Raw genomic sequence first — 24,680 nt, forward strand, 5'->3', positions numbered from 1 at the left:
ATTTGCGCCTTGCCCATTAGGCTGAGATCTAGAGCGGTGTGCTTGAGTGTAATAGAACTACGTGGGAGCATCCGATGTCCTAGCATCAGATCACGTCTCAGTGGTTCACAGCAGGAAGTGTTTGGAAGGCGGACCCTCCCACAGTGGTAGGGCCCCAGGAAGCAGCCTCCCTTTCCTGTCGATCAAATGACGTGTGCCATCTGATATGCCTGGAGGAATATTCTCCTAGCAGCGTAGATTTGCACCTAAAGTGCTGTGATCTGTTTTTAAAACCAGTAGGTGACCCAAAGGAAGACTTACTGCACACCTCCCATTTCCTTCTTGTCACTGTGACCGGATGAGAAACCCGTAAGGGGTGGAGACTCACCTCCGGTTTGGGCCTGAAGGGAGCAGTCGGCCACAGCAGGGAAGGCATAGCTCCACCGTGATGGGTTTGTCAGGTTCAGACTCTTCATCTTACAACCTGCTTGAACAGGAAACAGCGATGGCATAGACCAGGCTCTAGACCTCAAGGCTCTTCTCTCCAGAGATCCACTTCCTGCTGCGAGGGTCTACTTCCCAAAGATCCCACAAACTCCCAGAATGGCACCCCTGGCTGGGGACCAGGCATGCAAACGCATGCGCCTGTAGGGGACGCTTTACCTCTGAGCCATTAGAAGCAGCACCGGAAGTGTGGGCGAGTGGGTCTGCAGCACCGGAAGTGTGGGCGAGTTGGTCTGTGACGCACGGATTGGATGGAGGCTCTCCTAACACTGTGTTCTCTTGCAGTTCACCATGCTCACGGGCTCTGCAGTGCTGGTGGCCGTCGTGCACTACTGTAACTTCTGCCAGCTCAGCTCCTGGATGAGGTCCTCCCTCGCCACCCTTGTGGGGGCTGGGCCGCTGCTTCTGCTCTACATCTCGCTATGCCAGGACAGGTGTGTGACGGTGTAGCCCTCGCCTTGCATCTCTCAGGGCTCAGCAGCAGTTCTGTGTCAGTGCTGTGTCATGCGTTTCCTCCATAACTTGAGAGCCCCCAGCACACGTAGTGCTCAAAGGGTACCAGGTGGGGGTGTAGCTCAGCGGTAAAGGGCCTGCCCAGCACGCAGAGGCCCTTGGTTCAAGTCCCCAGGAGTACCAAAACCACACACACACACACACACACACACACACACACACACCAAATATATAACCCAAAAAGTAATAAAGTGCCCTAAGAGTGATACGGAAAAGGAAAGGAAGTCATTAATAACACCACACAACAGGCTGTGCGTGTGAAACGTAGACACTGAAACATAAACGAACATTGGATTTAGACTTCATTTCTATCCCTGAAAGGCGCCTCTATCATCAGTTATGTACAGACATGCAGAATCCCACAAGACTTTTGATCCCACACACTGGGACTTGGGAACGCAATCTGTAAATATTTGACGATAGATGTCCTTGGGTACCTGCCTCTGTGAGACATGACGATTGCAGGGTATTTGAACTTTCCTTTGTAAGTTGTAATCTAAGAAAGTAAGAGCTGAATTATTTTACATGAGAGCATCAGGATGAGGAGAGACAAGAGGGAAAGCCTGAGTAGTGCAAGCCTGGAACCCTACTACTCAGGAAGCTGAGGCAGGCGGTCTAACCTAAGCTACATGGCAAGACTCTGCTGGTACATGCATGTCATCTCACCACATGGTAAGCAGAGGCAGGATAATCAGGGGTCCCCAGTCTTCCTCGGCTCTATAGAAAGTCTGAGGCCTTCTGGGCTACCTGAGTAGAAAGTATGGTGTGGACAGAGATTAGAGTCCACGATGGACCTCTGGAGACAGGAACAGTTCTCCATTGTGCTGTACAATGATAGGGACATTTAAACCCAATAAGAGCCAGGTATGGTGGCACACACCTGTAATCCCAGCTGGTGAAAGGGAAGTGGATGCAGAAGGACAGAAAGTTTGAGGGTAGCCTGGGCTACAGAGGGAGTGAGACCCACCCAGTGCAGTCGGCACAGCGAAATGCCCTGTGTGGATGACAGTGAGGTTCCTAACTCTGCAGGCTCCACCAGGGGGATCTCGTTGGCTCCTTGGTTTGTTACATGTGTCTCAAGTTTCCTGTTACATGCTAGCGACTGGCTTTGTGGCTTTTACTCTTTGTCAACTAAACAGGCAGTTGGAAGTAGAATAGAAACTCAGGTACCAGAATGTATACAGTACATTGTTGAAACATCTCATGATCTCTTAAACCAATTAAGCTTCCGTTTGTGTAACAAACAGCTAAATGCCAGGCCTTTCCGGTAACTTCTTAGACAGGTGCTGCCCAGGTGCAGCAGAGAGCCACATAGCCAGGGAGCAGGCAAGCAGGGTTCGTTGTATGTGGCAGGACATCCAACATTCCCGCTCCCTAACGTATTGTCAAAAGCAGGGCCTTCCACGTTTCCCGGGTGCCCCTTGGGATCGGCACTGGTGTCCCTGAGGACCACTGCTTTACTAAGTGCCATTGTCAGCAGCATCAAGAGTCTGTGAGAATCACAGTCCTCTGTCCTCAGTTTCCTGCCCGTATTAATAGCAGTGTGAAACGTTCGTGTTCTCTACAAAGCAAGATCAAGAGGGACTCTGGATTAGAGCCGCAGTTCAGGATCCGAGAAGAAGCAATGTGCGACCTCCTCCTGCCTTTGGGGAACATCTGGGCTCAGGGTCATCCCAATGCTTTGTACAGAGAGTATGGGATTCAGCAGTAGCCTTTAGCTTCAGATGCCTCGTGAACCCTTCAGGGTGACATTTAGTCATAGCTTTGGCTTCTCCTCTTGGATCCAGAGCGGCAAAGTGGGGGTCTCCCCTCTGCCTCCCAGCTACAATCCAAACAGCAGATTTTGGCGGAAACTAATAGATGAACCTTACCCTCCACGTGGAGGGTTCTCTGAGCCACGGCCCAGTCCCAGTTGCAGCTGGGATTAGCAGGGCACGGTGCTCACTGGGAAGTAATCAAAACCTGAGCGCACCTTTACAAAAGAGAGGGTGTCCATCACTTTCCTGTTGCTGTGATAAAACGTCCAGGCAACTTATAGAGGAAAGTGTTTAGTTGAGTTTATGGTTTGAGAGGGTCATGACCAAATATTTACCTCATGTCCCCAAAAGAGAAGTTACATGAACTCTCGGGTTGCTTTTAACAATGCCTTTTTGTTTCCTATAATATTTCATGCATTTTATTTCCAGTTCCATTGTGATGTCACCCTTGGACACAGCACAGAATTTCAGGTAAGCTTCCAACCTGTGGCCTTATTTCCCGAAAATATGCGCGCGCGCGCGCACGTGTGTGTGTGTGTGTGTGTGTGTGTGTGTATACATAGGTTGAGAAAGCAAGCAATAAGTGCATATTAAAGTATCCGATCACAGTTGTTTCTTACTAGGAAGGTGAGTAGTCATTAGACATGTACTAGAATTAGTTTAATTTTATGTAACAGGAAACCTCACAGAAAATGTTTTATCATTTAAAGAATTTTGACCTGGAGCAGCCAAGATGTCTTAGCTGTTCAAGATGCTTGCTATGAGACTCTAGCAACCTGAATTTGATCCCCAGGACCCATGGTTGGAAAGAACCCTGTCTACAGTTGCCCTCTGTGTTACCACCACACATGCCCCTTGGGACACATGCTGCATCCTCACCCATGCACAGGCAGACAGTAATAATAAATAAATAAATAAATAAATAATAATAATGATAATAAATAATAGATAAAAATAAATAAATAAATAATTTAATTTTATATATGACTATGTATCTGGCTAGAAATTTGAGATGATAAATATTTGAATTTTTAAATTAAATATTGAACCCTTGCTTCACTATAAACAGAAAAGTAAATCCAAAATAAATTGAAGGGTGAGATATAAAAATTATGTGTGCTGTGTACATGCAGATCTGCAGCCACTCGTGCTCCTATACGCACACACATACCACACAAAGAAATAATTAAACCATGAAGGCTAGAAAAATATTCATGTTCATGCCTCTTAAGACAGATAACTTTCCAGTGTTATCAATAATAAACAGGCCCACGAGGAAAAGACTGAATGACAAATTGGAAGGGACAGAAAACGTACATAGAGCATAAACCCCACACAGATGAAGTTCACAAGGTCTGTCACATATCAACCACATTCCCCCGCTCCTGGGAATCAAACAGGACACCATCCATGCTGTGCAAGTGTCCCTGCTGATCTTCAGCTCAGCTTATGCTGGACCCTCAGAAAGTCTGGCGATCAGGCTTGTAAGACTAGTACTCTGGAGCCTGAGGCGGGGGGCGGGGGGGATTGCTGTGAGTTTGAGGTCAGCCTAGGCCTATAGCGTGGCACTCTCTATACTGTGTATTTGGGATAGATCCCAAATGTTATTAGGTACCAAGCAAGGTGTCTTGCTGGCTAGAGCTGAAAGCTGGCCCTTGCTTTCTCTTTACCTGCTATTTCAAGTATCTCTTTTCCATGATGATAGATTTTAGTCTTTTACTTCAGCTTCCATCCAGTATTCAGGCTCTTACATTCCTTCATCATGGACTGAGTGTGAAGAAGGTGACAGCCTGTAATCTCAGCTATGAGAGCGGACTCACACATCGTGAATCCAGTGCAGAGTGAGCTCAAGGCTGGCCTGGGCAGCTTTCTTTGAGAGGCCATCTCGAAGTGGGAATGAAAACTGAAAGAGCTTGGAATTGCTCAGTGGTAGAGCCCTTACCTAGCACAAGGCCCCGGGGTCACTCACCAATGACAAACACACCAAGAATCCTCTTCTTAGAGACTGGCCTTTGCTATTTAAATTTAGAACTGGATTGGCTGCTCTTGTCCACCTGTCTTAGAATAAGAATCACTGGGTATGATGGCATATCCCATAATCCCGCACTTGGGAGGTGGGAGCAAGAGGATCAAAGTTTCGAGTTCATCCTCAGCTACATAGTGAGTTAATTCCAAGACAGCTCAAGCAACATAAGACCCTGTCTTAATAAAACAAACCACAGGGCAACGTGGATTAGCAGGTAAGAGTGCTTTCTGCTTCCAGCACAAGGAGACCTGGTTCCACAGACTTATCCTCGGACCTGGACACACTCCTGGGTGTCTGCATCCACCAATCACATATACACATAATAATAAAGTTGTTTGGGTTCGGGGTTTGATTTTTTAAGGTATAAGTCAATGAGAATGCTTGTGCATGCTGCTTCCTACCAAACCTGTTGACCTAAGTCCAGCCCCTTAGGAAACTTACTACAAAGAGCTGTTCCTCAATGTCACAACATTGGGCAAAGTAACTTAGCTCCTGACCCAGCAAGCCATGCTCACAGGAGATACCGTTGGTTCCTCCCCAGAGAAACTGCTTAAAAGCCAGGCAGAGAGCCTGGTGGTGGTGGTGCTCACGCCTTTAATCCTAGCACTTGGGGAGCAGAGGCAGGCAGATCTCTGAGTTGGAGGCCAGCCTGGTCTACAGAGCGAGTTTTCAGGTCAGCCAGGGCTACACAGAGAAACCGCCAAAAAAAGTCAGAGAACCTCAGGCTAGACTAAACTGTGTTTTAGTCAGTTAAACAAAGTGCTCACTTTGCTTAGCATTTGAGATTGATAGACATTATTATTCGATTCAGTGCTTTAAATGAAATAACCATGGGATGTCCTAGGATAGAGCTTTGTCCTGTTCCCCACCTGCTGGTCTAGGAAACCTGACTGGTGTCAGGTCTCCTGTCCGCCTAGCTGGACTCCCAGGCTAGCTCAGCATAATTACAGGGAGAAGACACCAGAGACAGCAAAGTGAAGCGTTTCTCCCAGTGAGCTGTGACGATGGCCCTAGAGGATCTCAGTGAAGACAGGCGGCTCCGAGCTTCTAATATCCGCATAGGAAGCTCAGAGGGAAAGCAGGTGTTCAGAAAAGCTGCATTGTCTGCGCACGTAGCCTCAATACCACAGCTGCTGCTACCATCCAGGGACCCCTCCCCAGCCCAGCCCAGGCCTCTCTGAAGATGATAACCTCCCCTGGGGAGCTGGCACAGCTACCCTGAACATGAAGGGAAAAGGGACTTGGCCACGCACCAGCTAGTCTTCATGGTTTGCACATGAGGAAACCAAGGCCTGGCAGATGATATGGTCACCCAAGGCCTCCACTTGTCTTACCAGAGCAGCTACCCCAATGTCAGGACTTTTGTGGTGGTATTTTGAGGAGCGTCTTGAGTTCATCTATCTGTCTGTCTGTCTGTCTGTCTTTCTCTCTCCCTTGTTCTTTTTCTTCTTCTTTTTTTTTTGAGATAAAATATTATATAAGCCAGGCTGACCTTGAACTTGCTGTGTACCCAAGGATAACCTTACACTCTTTTTTTAAAAAAAAAATTTATTTATTTAATGTATATTACAGATGGTTGTGAGTCACCATGTGGTTGCTGGGATTTGAACTCAGGACCTCTGGAAGGGTAGTCAGTGCTCTTAACTACTGAGCCATCTCTCCAGCCCAACCTTACACTCTTAATAGTCTCTCACTAGTCTCTCACTCCAAAGGCTAGGATGTTAGATGTGTGCCACGAGGCCTTGCTGCATCCACTACTTTAAAATACCCTTATGTCAAAAGTGACAATAAGACCTTAATTAAATACTGTAGCTAAGGAACTAAGGTTTCTGGGTTCTAGATCTCATCGGAGGACACATCGGCTTTATATCCTTTATATTTACATAGTGAGCAATTCCACCATTACATAAAGCCCGACAACCTGCCTTGGCCGATTTAGAAATGCACTAACAAATAAAACTTATAGGAACTGAACAGTCAAAGTTTTGTTAAAAATAGAAGGGGGTGGCAAGAAAGGGATGGGGAGAAGGAAGCAGGAAATTCAAATGTTAATGTAAACTGAAGTAGGACAAGAGAAGAATCATTTTTTTTAATTCTACTTTCCCCCTAAATTTTCTATGATTGAGTATGCAGGATTTTTACAGAGGAAAAAACTGAGCGAGTCTGGCAGTGTATGCCTATGATCCCAGCACTTGGAAAGTGGAGGCAGGAGGATTAGAAATTCAAGGTTACCCTCAGTTATATATAGCAAATTCAGGCCAACCTGTGCTACATAAGATCCTGCCTTAAGAAGAAAAGGGTTGGGCTGGGGATTTAGCTCAGTGTAGAGCGCTTGCCTAGCAAGCGCAAGGCCCTTGGTTCGGGCCTCAGCTCCAAAAAAAAAAAAAAGAAGAAGAAGAAGGAAAAAAAAAAATCATGGTAGCTCTCGGAGCTAACTTGGTTTCAGCTGCAGGGGCCTCGGTGGCACCTGCTTGCCGGAGAATGGCACGGCTGGATGTAAGTTCAGTCATCCAGCAAAGGGGACAGGAAGTGTGGCCTAGGACGTTTGTAGGCCAAGGTTATTGCTTAGAAAGAGAGCGCTCGTCTCCATGCACCAGGCTCTGGGCTCAGTCTATGCCTGTATGAGGACTTCTTGGGAATCTCTAGTTAAATCCTAAATGCTCTGCATTTGAAATGATTCAGTAATTCCAGGGTATGCAAAGACGAGGGTAGGAATGTTCTTTGAAACGTCATCTCTTCTCATAACTATGGTGTCCCTCAGTGTGAGTGTGGTACACCCATGTATTAACCTATGCTATAGCCCGGGGAAAATAGCTCTGCACGTTACCCTGAAGGAAAGATGTTCTGCTCTTTATGCTGCTGATTGATTTCTCACCGTGTGTGTGTGTATGTGTGTGTGTGTGTGTGTGTGTGTGTGTGTACATAGAGATTTTATATATATATATATCATATCTTAAATGTATACGTCTCATTCTTTTTGGAAATGTTAAGATTTTCTTGAATAACTTTGGTGAAGCAAAACTACCTAGAAAGGGGGATGCGTTCTGTGAAAGTTTCATACAAGTTGAGAATAAATAAAGTATAAAACAGTCTTCGTAAAATGATGCCTGTTGCTTAGAAATCTGAGAATAAGGGGTTGGGGATTTAGCTCAGTGGTAGAGCACTTGCCTAGGAAGCGCAAGGCCCTGGGTTCGATCCCCAGCTCCAAAAAAAAGAACCAAAAAAAAAAAGAAAGAAAGAAAGAAAAAGAAAAAGAAAAAAAAGAAATCTGAGAATAAAATCTATCAATATTCAGTTTCTTAGGTACAGTGATGACACTGTGATCACTAAGGGACATGTCTGTATCCTGGGAGAGACATACTTTCGAAATGCTTAGGAAAAAGCATTTGGGTCATTTTGTCTTTTTAGATTTATTATATACACAGCGTTCTGCCTGCATATATGTCTGCAGGCCAGAAGAGGGCAGCAGATCTCATTACAGATGGTTGTGAGCCACGATGTGGTTGCTGAGATTTGAACTCAGAACCTCTGGAAGAGCAGTCAGTGCTCTTAACCACTGACCCATGTCTCCAGATTAGGAAACAGTATTTGTGTGTGTCAGTTATGTCTTTGTATGTCACATGTGTGTATATATGTACTGTGAGGAAAGCAGAGAGGCAACATTAAACAGTTGAATCCAGATGAAGATTTATGAATCTGGATCCGAGTGTTATGAAATTTAGCGTTTCTATGAAGTTGGGATTTTTCTAAAAGAAAGAGTTGAGGAGAAATCTAGTAAGTTTTTCTAAAAGGCTGGGCCTAGTGGTCCAGGCTTGTCATTCTAGCATACTGGTATGGAGGCAGGACGATAATTCCAGGCCAGCCTCCAGCTGCATAGCAAGTCCAAGGCCAGCCTTGGCTGTATACAACAAGAAACCAAATTAAATATCAATAAAACAAAAGCGCCGGTGAAGCCTGCAAAACACCAGGCTGCTTTATGGCTTCCGGTGCTGACGGGGCGTGCTCAGCCATGCTCGGCAGAGGGCTCACTGTCTGTGTAGGTTTGCAGCTCTCCCTCACGACGCGCTCTGTGCGGCTGTGTAATGTCTCCTCTCTCCGCTCTGCAGTGCCTCCGAGAGGAGCCCGTGCAACAGCTCAGTGCTGCAGGACGGCAGGAGGCCGGCCAGCCTCATAGGCAAGGAGCTCATCCTCACCTTCTTCCTCCTGCTCCTCTTGGTCTGGTTCCTGAACCGGGAGTTCGAGGTGAGCTACCGGCTGCACTACCACGGGGATGTGGAAGCAGACCTACACCGCACCAAGATCCAGAGCATGAGAGACCAGGCCGACTGGCTGCTACGGAACATCATCCCCTACCACGTGGCGGAGCAGCTCAAGGTCTCGCAGACCTACTCCAAGAACCATGACAGCGGGGGAGTGATCTTTGCCAGCATCGTCAACTTCAGTGAATTCTACGAGGAGAACTATGAGGGGGGCAAGGAATGCTACCGCGTCCTCAATGAGCTGATCGGTGACTTCGACGAGCTCTTGAGCAAGCCGGACTATAATAGCATCGAGAAGATCAAGACCATCGGGGCCACGTATATGGCAGCCTCGGGGCTGAACACGGCCCAGTGCCAGGAGGGCGGCCACCCACAGGAGCACCTGCGTATCCTCTTCGAGTTCGCCAAGGAGATGATGCGCGTGGTGGATGACTTCAACAACAACATGCTCTGGTTCAACTTCAAGCTCAGGGTCGGCTTCAACCACGGGCCCCTCACGGCAGGTGTCATCGGCACCACCAAGCTGCTGTATGACATCTGGGGGGACACCGTCAACATCGCCAGCAGGATGGACACCACCGGGGTGGAGTGCCGAATCCAGGTGAGCGAGGAGAGCTACCGCGTGCTGAGCAAGATGGGTTACGACTTTGACTACCGAGGGACCGTGAACGTCAAGGGGAAAGGGCAGATGAAGACATACCTTTACCCGAAGTGCACGGACAATGGAGTGGTCCCTCAGCACCAGCTGTCCATCTCCCCGGACATCCGCGTCCAGGTGGACGGCAGCATTGGGCGGTCTCCCACAGATGAGATCACCAACTTGGTGCCTTCTGTTCAGTATCTGGACAAGGCTTCCCTGGGGTCTGACGATGGGGCGCAGACCAAGGAAGCGACCCTGTCCTCTAAGAGGCCCTGGAGAGAGCCAGTCAAAGCAGAGGAGAGGTTTCGATTTGGCAAAGCCATAGAGAAGGAAGACTGTGAAGACACAGGCGCAGAAGAGGCCAATGAACTCACCAAGCTCAACGTCTCAAAGAGTGTGTGAGGCAGCACAGAGGAGCTGCCGAGGTGCTCTGCTTGTCCAAACACAATAATATCTGTACCGATGGGCTGTTGTGCTAGCTAGCACCTCAGTTTCTGTCCCCAGATGTGGTGTCACGTGGTCATTTCAGCCCTAATCTCTGTGTGGAGCACAGTTATTTAGGGTTCATTTCCACCCATTTCGGTTTTTCCTTTACTCCCTTTCCAGGAAGCCTGCCCCCAGCCTGGGGGATCCATTCAGCAGTGTGGAGGAATACAAGTGCCTTCAGGGTTTGGCCTTGCATCTGGGGCTGAGGCCACTGGTGGAATCATGGCCCTGGGGATTATCTGACTTCTTTAAGAAAAAAAAAAAAAAAAAAAAAGGAAAAAAAAGCTGTGGTTAAAATACCATTTTTATTGCCTTTTCTCACAAGGTTTTTTTTTTCTCATACAGTGTTTTCCAGTTTATTTTTTCTATATATGTAATAGTATTTTTCAGTCACCTGGCCTTTCTAAGCACATACACGCACACACTTGCATTTATGAATCTGATATAAAGTGCCAGTAACTCACCTGGGGGAGGGGCTATAAAAGGGAGCAGGGCTAGAAGCTCAGCAAGCCCCCTCCTGGCATCTCTCGGGTACCTGGGCCCACATTCCTGTGGTCCACAAATGGGCCTCTCCGCCCCCAACACTGGGCAGCTTCAGGGGCTCATCTGCACGCAGGCCAAGATTTCATATGCTCGCCAGGCGCAAAGCTTACAAACCAGGCCTCAGGAATCTCAAAGCCGTGTTTTCATCCCGACCCCCTCCACACACAGAGGGGTCTTCCAACCAAGAGTGAAGATGCTTGTCTCAGATGCTGACCCATCTGAGGGAGACGTTTAACCATCTGAGGATGCATTTATTTATTTATTTATTTATCAAAACATATGTATTACGGGGGAGGGGCCACTGGGTAGTTTTGGTAGAGGGGGAAACAGGGAGTGGTCAGGGCAGTTTGCAAAGGACACAGCTGACCAATGACAAGATGTCCCTCTATGTTCCATGTCTCATCCACTGTGGCCCACGGTGCCACCCAGGGTGCTGCTCCCCCTTGTGGGGATCCAGAGTAAAACTGGCTCGGCGCCAAGCGGGATTCTGCAAACCTTTTGTCGGCCCCGCCCACTGTCGGACTGTGCAGGCTGACTTGTGGTGGGATTTAATTCTGTCGAAGGGGGTTTCCTACGGTGCACAGAGGGACAGAGCCATCTGTTTTGCCAAAGGAGATGCAGACAGCCAGTCACAGAGACGCCGTTCACGTTGCTGGCTGCCGCTTGCTTGTAACGAAATTGTTCTTCCATGTTGAGTCCCAAGTTGACACTGGGTGGAGCTCAGGCTGCTACAGTTGCCCCACCGCCATCATTTTTCCAGGTCACGCTGGAGTGCAGCTCATGAGACAACTGAGGACCAGCTCTGTGTCTGTTGGAGGTCTTCATGCCATGCCCTGTGGTGTGTTCTTCCACTGGTAAACTTCACTGTCTAACTTTCACATCTGAGTTCAGCCCAGTTTTCACTCCTCCCCAAAGATGGACAGAACCTGCTTGTGCTAGCAAGGTGACATCTTAGTTCTTAGTCACTTCCCCAGAGACACCTGGGATGGCCACCCAAGCAACAAAGCCATGCCAGGACCCAGAGTATTCTTAGTGACTGGAAGATCTCTCTTCCCAGTTGGCTCCCTGTTGGTCTTCCAACTCGAAGAACAGAGAAGTTGTGACAATGCCTCTTACTTCTAAAGAATGTATTCCTGTACAATGCCACAGATTTTTCTTTTCTTAAAAAACACTACCTGATTCTTTCCTTGTGCTAGGGGTTTAGGGCATGCTGGGGTCTCCTGCTGTCAGTATTAGGGTGTGCTCATCTGAGAGAGGATCGCTCTGTCCTCTGTCCTCATCCAGGCTTCGTCACTTTGAGGAGCCAGCTAGTGGTCGGGGAGGGGAAGGAGGAGGGGTTTGCAATCTTGGTTCAAGATGTGCTTTGCCAAGTTCATCTCTAGCCGCATCTTCCCTCTCAAACTCTTTCTTTCTCTGCTGCAAAGGTCTCTGTGACTCTTTCCCCAGCCCCAGCCCCAGCCCTGCAAACCAGCTGGGGAGAATCGTTATTAATCTTGAGCAGGGGGTCCGGTTCTGCACCGTACAGAGAGAGCCCTGGCTGAAGGGCAGCTCAGGCCGAGTGCAGCGGTCTTAAGCAACACCCTGAGCCTTCCTGAAGAACCAGTGTAGACATTCTTCTTTCAGGGTGCAAGGCCCCTGGGGCCTTTCCAGCTCCCTGCCCCAAAGCATACCTCAACACAGAACCACGGGGGCTCTGTAGCACATCTGCCGTGCAGCTCGGTCTGTTGGCACTGAACGAACAGCCGTCGCAGGAGACAGTTGGGCTTCTAGGCAGTGGACTCGAGTGTCCATCAGATGGCAATACTCCTTAGGAACCTAGGGCAGGACGCAATACTCCAGAATTGAATGTGTGTAAATAGTTGCTTTGCACCGCAATTGCCCTTTCCCTCTTGGCCCAAGCTCAGATCAATTTTATACATCTGTCTGATCAAGCACACATAATTTCATCCCACACCAATGGACGTAGAACGTCGGTTATCAACCCCCAAACTGCTTGACGAGCCCCTCAGATGTGCCGCACCTGCGCATGGCTCCCTCCGCCCTAACGTCACTCCCAGGAGTGCGCCCTGCACATTTGCACACGACACGGCGAGCCAAAGGCAGTGTGCGACCATCACCTGGGCTGTAGTCACTTGTAGTTTCCAAAGATAAGTCTGCATTCGAATTTCTTGATTTTCGAGGTAAGCAATTTTTTTTTTTTTTTGGATTGGTGGTTTTGAAAATTGCATCGAGCCTAGAACCTGAAATTCTGTTAGCAAAAGCTGACTGTTTGTATTCCCGCATTTTCCTTTGCTCTGCTCTTTTTAAATTGTTAATTCTAAGAATTTCAAAATGCATCCACTGAAAAAAAAAGGATATTAAAATGTTCTAAAACTTACCTTTGGTGCACCGTATTTCCTCACTGAGAAGCGTGGTCCCTACGGCCTCACTTCAGGTCGGGCCTCCTCTCACCCCGTGTATGTTCTGCAACTTGGGACCAAGACAAGATTTGCTTTTCATTCCTACCATGGTTTTAAAAATAGGGAGGAAAATTCTACCTTTCTGTGTTTCTGGGGCTATGTTATTATTTTTTAAATGAATTCACCTACTGTAGTTAACTTTGGTTGAGAAATGTTTATTTTTACATAGAACATTAAAAAAATAAGGCTATAGAACACATACATTTGATAATTTCACTAATCCCTTGGGAGTTTTCACGAAGTCCCACCCCCACCCCCAGCTCCCCTTTCTCTCTGGTTTGGTTGGTTTTGAGACTGGGTTTCTCTGTGTAGCCCTGGCTGTCCTGGAACTTGCTCTGTAGACCAGGCTGGCCTTGTGGTGCACAGCATTTAAATGAAGGAAGAGATTGGCTAAGAGAACACAATAGGTTTTCTAAAAAGAGACCGTGAGACATCTGAGCCTCGTGGTGATTACAGCACTGGAATCTCGCTGCTTCTAGGTCCCAGCCCGTTTCAGAATCTAAAGTTACAGAACTGCCCACAGTTGGTGAGTACAGCTGCCATCTGGTATGTAGGAGACAGTAGCAGGAAGATCAGGATTTTGAGACCAGACTCAGCTACATAGAGTTCAAGGCCAGCCTGGACTATGTGGGACCCTGTTTTGTGCTTTTAAGTCATAGAAGCTCTCCCAAGGAAAAGTACATGCCATTTTGTACGTACCTTTAAGGGTTCACAGTGCCTCTAAATCCAAAACCAAACTGTAGCTCTTCCAGGGTGTAGCCCTCTTCACCTGAAAACTTTTCTTGGTGGGTCAAGTGTTGAGCCATGTCCAGACACAAAGGACCTCTCGTGGGTTGCAGACTCTGAGAAGAGATGAGGACATGGCCTCTATCCACTTGTCTATCAGCCTACAGAAACCCATCGTCTCCACCCACCAAGAGCAAAAGCACATCCGCTGACCAGGGTTCTTTCCTGACAAACAGTGCTTGTTGACTTCCCTAGGAGCCTTTCCCCAACTAGGGAGCAAGGACCCTCACCCTCACCATGCTCAAGGTCTGACAGGAACATGGTCTTAGGCCACGAAGGGCACTCGGGGACTTAGACAGCTTTGCCGATGGGAAAGGCAGCCTCTAATCTTTGCAGTATGAGTTATCATTTGTGGTCTCTCTCATCTGAGATCCTTTCTGCACACGGTTGCTTTTCGTGCCGTCGGGCTCTATCGTTATGGCCACCTGGGATGGGTCCCAAAAAGAGGCAAACTGGAGGAATCAGCAAGTGAACGGGGGTGATGTTAAAAGTTCATATTTGCATATTATCTACGTGCACATTTAAAAGCACCCCAGTTTTTATGTCCATATCGTTTCTTTGTAAGAAGAAAGTTAGGATTTGAGTAATTAAGCCTTCGGAACTCTCTTCTCCCTGCTGGGTCTGCAAGTCTACAGAAACCAGAATTAAGCAAACGTCTGCTGTTGAAGCCTCACTTATCAAAAGCAGTAGATTCTTTACTTTTTATGTTTTTTTTTAAACTCCAGGAGCTTCAATAATTTGATGAAAGTTGTGACCTCGTTGAAAAAAATGCTCATAAAAACAAAACAAAACAAAACATAACTACTCTCTTAGGGCTGAGCAGATGGCTCAGCCAGAAGTGTTTACCTTGAAGCTTGAGGAGCAGAGTTCTGATCCCCAGAAATGCCGAATGGGTGTGGCGGCAGAAACAGATTCTTGGAAGCAAGCTACCCCAAACAATGAGCTCTCAACTCAAGTGAGAGGCCTTGAAGGCACCCAACACCAACCTCAGGCCCATAAGAACATGCATGTGTACACACACACACACACACACACACACACACACACACACACACACACACACAGCATTCCACACAAATGCAAAAAAGAATACACTCTTTGATATTGCATAAAATTTCAAATTCAGCACTCAGGAGACACAGGCAGGTGGAAGGAGACCCAGGCAGGTGGGCCTCTGAGTGTGAGGCCAGCTGATCTACAGAGCAAGTTCTAGGACAGCTGGAGCTACATAGAGAAATCCTGTCTTGAAAAAAAAAAAAACCTAAAAACCAAAGATTTCAAATTTTGGGTTCTAGTAAACTACCCCTCGCTTGCAATAGCTAAAGGAACACTGAGGTTTTGTTCTTTGTTCTTTGACTCTAGGTGAAGCCTCGAACATCTGTTTAAAGACTCCTGTTTGGAAACATGGAAATGCTTCTCCATTACATAAACATTTTTATCCGAATTATAATTTACAATTCTATGTGTATCGTAAATATATTTGAGGACCCTCAACTTTTCATGATATAAATATCAGTTTCAAATTACTTGAAACAGGAGTAAAATTGATCCAGGATTTATTCATAAAAAGCCTACTGTGTGCCAGATAACACCCCAAAGCTTCCTTGATTTGGGTCACTTAATTTTTTTCCTCTGGTACTTAAGGACATCTGAGAAGCAGCTATGAGTTGAAACTGCTTTTCAGGATGGCTCTCCCAGACACCAGAAGCAACAGTAATGTCCTTTTCCTGATTGACATCTCTAAACAGGGTTCCTTAGTTCATCCAGGGCTCTTAGTGGGTCTGTCACTTGAAAGAGGAACACACTTTTAAAATAATTCTCTCAGTAACTAGCAGGCACTGCTTCAGGTTGGCTTTGATGGAAGGTCAGGAGTGACATACCACCCAATTAAGGTCTTGACCCCAACTTGAAAGCAGAGTTGTTGGCTAATCCGATGTCTGCTAGGCCTACCTCAGCTCTGAAAGGAAGAGGCACTTCCTCAAAAACTGCTCTTAAGTGTCTTTCTCAGATTTAAGACAGAGACAGACAGACAGACAGACAGAATCCAGGTTGGCCTGGACCTTGCTATGCAGAACAGCTTAGCTGAACTTAGGGTGAATCTCCTGCCTCCGTTGTACCTACCATTACAAATGGCCTCTAACTCATTTTCCTCACCACACAACCGGTTACCTTTCCAAGTTGAGCTGGCCCGGAAGGAGAGAGGTCTGGATTTGACTGCTGTTCTAAAAGTTGCCACCATCAGGAAATGTTTAATGTGCTCCGAGAAGGGAACAAAGTGGGCCCCAACTATCTGCATACAATTACCTAGGCTCAGACTGTTAGGTCTCAGATTTAGGACAAATGGCTAGCAAATCAAAGCAGACTCTGGCTCCAGTCTTCCCTCAGTCCTACAGGGAAGTCCTCCCAGCTGGCATGCCCCGCCCCCTACCCGGAACTCTCCAGCCAGAAGCATGGGCTGCCTTCTCCGATTCCTGTATGACGTCAGCCATTTTGGCTACCAGTCCTTTTTTGCTTCTTGGCTGCAGCCTGCCGCTCTTGGTTCCCGCTCTGCCATCTCCCTCCTTCTCCCATACGGCTCGATTCAGCCCGCCAGCCATGTACACTCTAGACTCTTCCAGATGCCCCTGCCTATGCCCCCGCCCCATACCGACAATAAACATCCACCATACCAAGGAGCGCCAAGCCCTCATTTTCTTATTTCACTTACAGACATTGTTCCCCAGGACAAACTTAAGCAGCCACCTGCACCCCGCCCCGTCAGGACCACCCGTTAGTTGTACCCACGGTTATCCAGTCCTTCTTCCTGTCTCCTCAGATTGTCCTACGAGAGGCTTCAGTTGTAGCCCACTCTTGCTCTCTCTTTGAATCTGTCTCCAGAACGCTTTCCTTCAAGAAGCCTCAGGACACGTCCGTCCGTTCGTTCTCCACTTAACCACCCACCTCTGCATTCATGTTTGATCTCTGCTGGTCTCCTGTCAGGACTGGGCGCGTCCGTTAACCTTGAGTAACAGGCCGGAGAGACACTGCTCTGGCCTTATGCAGTATTCACTTAAAGAAAACTATTTAAATCAGGCTGTGGGGGCCCAGACCGATAATCTCAGCACTCAGGAGGCTTGAGACAAGAGGACTGCCATGATCACGAGGCCAGCCTTAGCTGGAATGTGTATTATGTTTTCCAGGGCTCGCAAGACACTATCTCAAGAAAACAAAAAGAGCTGCAGGTAAGAACACTTGTCACCAAGCCGGGGGAACAGAGCTTGATTCCCCAGGTGCTGCATAGAAGAGAGAATGGACTTCTACAAGTTGCCCTCTGACCTCTACCCTTGTGCTCTAATGCACCCATGCACACACATATACACATGAATTAAATAAATAAATGAAAAAAAAAGATAGTTATATGGATTTTCAGAGAATTAAAGGAAAACAAAATTAGATGCAACTACTTTTTTTTTTAAAAAGTTAGATTAAAAGCAGTCATTTAGATAACTCTTCCCTAAAATGCTTTGAGTGAGACAATGAACTTCAGTGGGGCAGTGGTGGCTCACGCCTTTGATCCCAGCACTCAGGAGACAGAGGCAGGTGGATCCCTGAGTTTGAGGCCAGCCTGGTCTATAGAACTAGTTTCCAGGGCACTTGGGGCTGCACAGAGAAACCCTGTTTTGGAAAACAAAAGCAAAGACAGTGAGTTTCTTGCATGGATCTCATGGATAGTGATCCAGACTTCCAGGAATTTGCTGTCTGTCTCACGGCTGATTCAAGGGGCCATTTCCACCCTTTTCAGCTCCTTTCCAAATTCTCTCCTCTCCTTATCCAAGTGTGCATTTGCCAGCAGAATTACGACAGGCTTAGACATGTGAGATGTGACAGGAAGCACGGCACAGCTAGGAAGCGAGCATACGTTCCGTTTGGCCTCTAGTTGGCAACAGTTACTGGAACCCCCAAGAAAGCCGCCCATGTTCCTGGCCAGTGTCTTTCCTCTCACCACTGCAAACGTTGGGGCTCCCTGTTGGCATCCATCGCAACACCTTGAGGGTGACCTCAGCTCAAGCTTCCCAGAGTCACACCAATACCAGCTGCACACTGCACATCCCATTCCTCTGTAGCCACACCCACCATGTGCAGTATCAACCCTGGCAACCCTTGAGCTTCTTGGTAAACCCCACGCTGTGTCTACCACATTTTCTAGGTCTAGTATTCCTTCATGGTCCAGGTGAAGACTGGGCAAGCTTACTCCCCATAGGTTCTTGTGTGTACTAGATATACTCCTGCGGTACTGAAAGCCTTCCAGAAAGTTACTTGCAGTCCTTTCTCAGTTCAGAGAGAAGCTGCTGCCACTGTGACCTACTGGGAGCTTTGAGCCTACACAGGAAACATGGCACCTGCACTCCTGGGCCAGCCCAGGCAAGCCCTTGTATCAGCTTGGAACTTAAGCAGAGAATTCCTCACCTCCACCATGGTGATCCACACAAGTCCTTGCAGTTGGGAGAGAGCCATGACAGAAGAGGGAAGCCTGGACGTGGGTGTAGAACAGGTCACTTGGGTCCAGGGAAAACACAAGAGCAGGCATCCTACAAGAAACTGTGAGTCCTGCATACTGCAGTTTGGAGCACGTCAGAAGGCATCATCCAGGTACGACAGGCACGACTCCATGTGAACCTTTTCTAATCACACCATTAAACCAAACCACTAACGGTGTTGCAGATGAGCACAAATAGAAAATTAAAGCCTTAACGTATCTGCCTTGAGATCCCTGCATTGGGCTGGAGAGATGGCTCAGTACTTAAGAACATGCACTGCTCTTGCCCAGGGCCTCAGTTCAGTTCCAGCATCCTCATCAAACAGCTCACAACTGCCTATAACCCCAGCTCCAAGGGATCTGACAGCCTCTCCCTCTGCAGATGGTCTTCTCTCACAGCAGACACATACAGATAAACAAAACTTTCTCTTTTTTTCCATATTTCTTTTTTTTTATTTAATACTTAATAATAATTCTTTGGTTTCCGGGCAAACATCCCCCTCCCCCCTCCCCTTCCTTATGGGTGTTCCCCTCCCAACCCTCCCCCCATTGCCGCCCTCCCCCCACCAGTCTAGTTCACTGGGGGTTCAGTCTTAGCAGGACCCAGGGCTTCCCCTTCCACTGGTGCTCTGACTAGGATATTCATTGCTACCTATGGGGTCAGAGTCCAGGGTCAGTCCATGTATAGTCTTTAGGTAGTGGCTTAGTCCCTGGAAGCTCTGGTTGCTTGGCATTGTTGTACATATGGGGTCTCGAGCCCCTTCAAGCTCTTCCAGTTCTTTCTCTGATTCCTTCAACGGGGGTCCTATTCTCAGTTCAGTGGTTTGCTGCTGGCATTCGCCTCTGTATTTGCTGTATTCTGGCTGTGTCTCTCAGGAGCGATCTACATCCGGCTCCTGTTGGTCTGCACTTCTTTGCTTCATCCATCTTGTCTAATTGGGTGGCTGTATATGTATGGGCCACATGTGGGGCAGGCTCTGAATGGGAGTTCCTTCAGTCTCTGTTTTAATCTTTGCCTCTCTATTCCCTGCCAAGGGTATTCTTGTTCCCCTTTTAGAGAAGGAGTGAAGCATTCACATTTTGATCATCTGTCTTGAGTTTCATTTGTTCTAGGCATCTAGGGTAATTCAAGCATTTGGGCTAATAGCCACTTATCAGTGAGTGCATACCATGTATGTCTTTCTGTGATTGGGTTAGCTCACTCAGCATGATATTTTCCAGTTCCAACCATTTGCCTACGAATTTCATAAAGCCGTTGTTTTTGATAGCTGAGTAATATTCCATTGTGTAGATGTACCACATTTTCTGTATCCATTCCTCTGTTGAAGGGCATCTGGGTTCTTTCCAGCTTCTGGCTATTATAAATAAGGCTGCGATGAACATAGTGGAGCACGTGTCTCTTTTATATGTTGGGGCATCTTTTGGGTATATGCCCAAGAGAGGTATAGCTGGATCCTCAGGCAGTTCAATGTCCAATTTTCTGAGGAACCTCCAGACTGATTTCCAGAATGGTTGTACCAGTCTGCAATCCCACCAACAATGGAGGAGTTAAACAAAACTTTCTAACAAACCTGTGTCTGTCTTGTAGGTCCTGTTGGGTTTTAGCCTGAGATGATGCGGCCCCCTCTTCCACCTGTAGTCCTCATGGCACCATAATTCAGGGCACATGGGTCACGGTGGTGCAGGACCTGACACATTTTGCCTAGCATGACATGTCAGTGTAGGGAATGTCTTCTTATCTTCTTAAGCAGCTGGAAGCGACAAGGTGATCAGGCGTTGCAAAATGCCTCTTTGTTTGCTTATCTGTCTTGTTTTGTTTTTGAGACAGAGTTTCTTTGTAACAGTTCTGGCTGTCCAGAACACGCTCGGCTCCACAGACCAGGCTGGTCTTGAATTCACAAAGATCTGCCTGCCACTGTCTGGAGAGTACTGGGATTAAAGGCATGCACCACCACCACCCATCGTAAAATGAGTATTTCATACAAGCTGACTGGGACTTCCCATCTGTGGGCATTGCAAATTCTTGTCCTTAAATAAGTGACGGAAAATCATAAATAAATGTTTCATTCCAACACCCTGAGTACCTTTTTAAAAAAAAAAATCACGTCCTAGAATCAGATAGCTTTCCCTCCTCTACTCGCTAAGCTTCTTGACTGCATTTCTCTCATCCTGTCTTGTCTAGAGGACAAGACATCCCTGTTTCATTTCAGTGAGTGGGCAGCCTTGCTCTTCAGGTGCGTCCGTCACTGTAATTTTAAAAAGAAGGGAAGGCAGGGCTGGTTAGATGGCTTGGGGTGTTAAGTGCTTGTTGTGCAGCTGAGCTCACATCCTAGCACCCACATAGAAAGGCTGGGGGTAGCAGCACACACTTGATTTCCTGGTACGAGGAAGGGAGGATCCTAGTGGCTCCCTGGCCAGTGTGGCCAAAGTGGTAGGATATGGGTTCAGTAAGAAACCACGTCTGAAAAGAAAAGATGGAGAGTGATTGAGGTGATTGAGGGAGACACACACACACACACACACACACACACACACACACACACACACTGCCCTATTCACTGTTAACCTCAAACAGAGTCTGTAAGATTCTGAGCTAGCTGTGTACCTAGAACAATGCACAGTATCTTTAACTCATTACCGAAGCCCTGAAAAAACTATCAAAATGCTTCTCAAAAGTTTATTTTGAAAAAGTATATTCAAAAGCTTTTCTGCATCAGAGAAAACCGTGCATCGCAGATCCAGAAAATCTTGGAAAATAACTCAAACGCGCTACGATTAAATTCAAATTTCATTGTTGGTTTATTTTGGGCTCGTTGCGATTTCAGATAGAAAAATCTGTGTAATGGAAGACACTGGCTAGACAATCTGCTTGTAAGACTCTTGGAATGCCTTTTTAACACAATACCAGCTCACAGGCAAAACTTCATTCATTGGGGCTGGGGATTTAGCTCAGTGGTAGAGCGCTTGCCTAGGAAGCGCAAGGCCCTGGGTTCGGTCCCCAGCTCCGAAAAAAAAAAAAAAAAAAAGAACCAAAAAAAAAAAAAAAAAAACTTCATTCATGTATACTCAGTACAACTACCAAGGGACACAGCCTGGTGGCTGCATTGAAGGGCCTGGGGGACTTGAGGAAGTCTTTGGACTCAGGGGACTGGTACTTGGCCCTGATGTGGCCATTTCTAGTAGGATCGTGTGGCAGACTTGATCCAGTCTATTTCTGAGGGGCCACCCTCACCTGATTGTCCAGAATTTGTAGCTGGTTCCCAGTTTTTGGAGTCAACATTCTCTCTGCAGGAGTGAGTTTCAGAGGCCCCTTTTTTCCAGCATAAAGCTGCATAACCAACCTTGCAGCTGAAGAGAGGTGGGAGTGAGGAAGGAAGACAGCCTGTGGGCTCAGTGACACCTCCACAGGGCTCAGCCGCACCGGCTTCATGGGAGCTTCTTCAACACCAAGTGCACAGACCAGAGTCAGATGAGGCTTACTTGCTTGGCACTACTTTGAGCAGGAATAGAAGAAGGGCTCAATTTGTCCAGGATTTTAAAATTCTTCAATAATAGTACAGATCCGAAGTATTTAGTCACTGGCTGGGTTTCCCAATCTCTTCACATACAAGTGTGACTGTCAGTTCCCCAGTTCTTAAGAAGACACTGAAAATGAGTCACCAACCTTTGGTGCCCAAGAGTGAGATCGTTTTCCGTGGTGCGACAAGATTATGTTCCCAGACAGGACAGTTGGGTAAGTAGCTTTTAATACTGAGTACAAGTTTACAGCAATGATTAAACAAATGCAGTGCAGAGAAAGACCCTCTCTGGGAGACACTGGCAGTCTTATTTATCCATTGATTCATTCTGTTCTAACAGCACAGCTACTTAGAAAGAAAAAGCCCAGTTGTGCATGTTGAAACGCTCCTGTAATCACAGTGCTCAGGAGGCTGAGACAAGAGGATTGCTGTAAGTTCAAGGCCAACCTGGGTTCTAGACCAGCCAAGGGCTAAATAATTACTACTACTACTACTACTACTACTACTACTAATAATAATAATAATAATAATAATAATAATATAATAATAATAATAAACCTACCTCAATTACAGAATAGAATAGAACAGAACAGAATAGAATAGGAAGAAGGGACTAGAGAGTTGTTCCAGCAGTTAAAAAAGACTACTTCACTTCCAGAGGACCCAAGTTCAGTTCCCAAAACCCATGCAAAAACTCACAAATGCCTGTAACTCTAGCCCCAAGGATATTCAACACAAGTACATATAATTAAAAATAAATATTTTCTTAAAAAGGAAAGAGTTAGCCTTGCAGTGGTGGCGTATGCCTTTAATCCCAGCACTGGGGAGGCAGAAGCAGGTAAATCTCTGTGTTCAAGGCCACCCTGGCTACATAGTTCCAGGATAGCCAGAAAACCCTGCTTCAAAAAGCAAAAGAAAAATAAACAAGAAAAGAGTAAATTCAGTCTCAGGAGGATCTAGCTCCGTGGAGAAGAGGCTATGTGCTTATCCATAAAGGAAAACTACATGTGCCCCTCTCCCTCCTCTTCCTCTCTCAACTCATTCTGAGCCATTCTCAAATCACTACATAGACAAAGATGACCTTCAACCTCTGTCCGCCCGATGGGACTCCGTCCATGAGCCACAGTGCCTGATTTGTGAGTGCTGGAGATCAAACCCTAGCCTTCTTGCATGCTGGACACTCTACCAAGTGAGTCTACCCCATTTCCTCCCACACCTGCTCCTTACATAGTATCCTGGTGACGCCTCCTGTGTGACTGGACACTAACAGCGCCCTGTCTCTTCTCCTCTGGAGATCCGTCAACTGTGGCCGCCAGCAGATCAGTGCCGTAATGCTCTTTTTGAAAGTAAGAGGTCTTATTTAATAAATTTCCATATGCTTGAGGGGGGAATCTAAGAGTAAACATCAAATTCCAGTCACACACACACACACACACACACACACACACACACACACACACACACATTTTGGGTTAAATGTACTGAATCGTTTTTGCTAGGAAGCTTTTTTCCCCCAACCAAATTTGTTACTTGTACACTATTGTGAGCCATTTGTTTTAATTTCATGGCTTTCTAAAGTTTACAGTTTTACAAAATTTGATATTGGTGAAATTCATTAGAACGTCCACCGTCTGGTGAATTTGGCATCATCTGTCTTGCGTATGCCCCCCGCCCCGGCAGCTTTCGATGGCCTTGACACATCTCAGACATGCCCCCGACTTATCAAACACACATATGAACACTCGTGCATTGAGACCCAGCTGGCTCATAAACTATGGCTGTCTCTGACGTGGATTCCATTTTGCACAAACGGGTCCTGGTGTCTCTACAGAAAAGCACGCACATACTGGGGTGCTCTGGAGCACTGATTTAAAAAGGGGTTCCTTCCAGTCCAGCAACTCTCCCTTTGCTCCTCTCCACTCACCACTCTTAAGTTTGCAATAAACCTGACAAAAACTTCCAGAAGGAAAATAAGAACGTTCGCTCGCATTTGAAGGAAATGTTGGCAGACAGCCACAGCCCGAAAGTACACTAGCTAATTTTGCTCTTGTTTTTCTGCCAGTAACTCCTTGGCCTCTGCACACCCCACACAGGCCAGCCGGCCCAGAGACAATTCCGATCCTGTTGAAAACTCTTGGCACGTGAGTCGATGAATCATGGCGACTTGAACTTCCTCTATTCCGGATGGACCGAGTGTTTCTCCTCACAGACTTGGTCAGCCCCAGTGATGGGACAATGAAGACATCTTAAGGGAGGTAAAACTGCTCAGCTTGCTTGTCACACAGGAGGGTGGGGCCAGCCAAAGGAGGTCCACTTCAGCTGCTGTCCCTCATTTCCAGATAGAGGTGACCCTTCATTTTACTACAGAGAGGGAGGAAGGAGGGAGGGAGGGAGAAGAGGGAAAGAAGGAATAAGAGAAGGGAGGTTTGGGGCCTGTGGTACAAGACTGAGGAGGCTGAGGTAGAAGAGCCTTCAAGTTTGATAATAGCCTGGCTACAGAATGAGACCCGGTGCAGAAGAAACGAAGAAAGGGATGGGTGGGGGTGCTGGAGAGATGGCTCAGCGGTTAAGAGCACTGACTGCTTTTCCAGAGGTCCTGAGTTCAAATCCCAGAAACCACATGGTGGCTCACAACCATCTGTAATGGGATCTGATGCCCTCTTTTGGTGTGTCTGAAGTCAGCAACAGTGTGCC

General features: G+C 47.1%; 1 protein-coding gene and 1 long non-coding RNA gene across 5 annotated transcripts in view; one reads left to right on the plus strand and one right to left on the minus strand.

Annotated features, from left to right (window-relative positions):
* Positions 1-13,084, plus strand: part of Adcy9 (adenylate cyclase 9) — a 123,090-nt gene extending 110,006 nt beyond the window's left edge. For both annotated transcript variants that reach the window (XM_008767525.4, NM_001371690.1), the window contains exons 9-11: positions 769-917; positions 3,183-3,224; positions 8,886-13,084. In XM_008767525.4, the coding sequence (XP_008765747.1) occupies positions 769-917; positions 3,183-3,224; positions 8,886-10,080 (1,386 nt within the window). In that variant the 3' untranslated portion in view covers positions 10,081-13,084. The remainder of the gene's footprint in view (positions 1-768; positions 918-3,182; positions 3,225-8,885) is intronic.
* On the minus strand, positions 13,039-24,329 carry LOC102551062 (uncharacterized). Of its 3 annotated transcripts, XR_005490026.2 has the most exons (4): positions 23,911-24,329; positions 23,214-23,322; positions 13,866-14,008; positions 13,039-13,176 (listed from the first exon to the last, which is right to left on the minus strand). It is a non-coding gene; the product is annotated as an uncharacterized LOC102551062 (long non-coding RNA). The 3 variants fall into 3 exon arrangements; XR_005490025.2 differs by lacking the exons at positions 23,214-23,322; positions 23,911-24,329 and adding an exon at positions 16,122-17,346; XR_005490027.2 differs by lacking the exons at positions 23,214-23,322; positions 23,911-24,329 and adding an exon at positions 14,189-14,961.
* Positions 24,330-24,680: the final 351 nt, after the last annotated feature.

Source organism: Rattus norvegicus, chromosome 10, assembly GCF_036323735.1.
Source record: "Rattus norvegicus strain BN/NHsdMcwi chromosome 10, GRCr8, whole genome shotgun sequence".
NCBI lineage: Eukaryota > Metazoa > Chordata > Mammalia > Rodentia > Muridae > Rattus > Rattus norvegicus.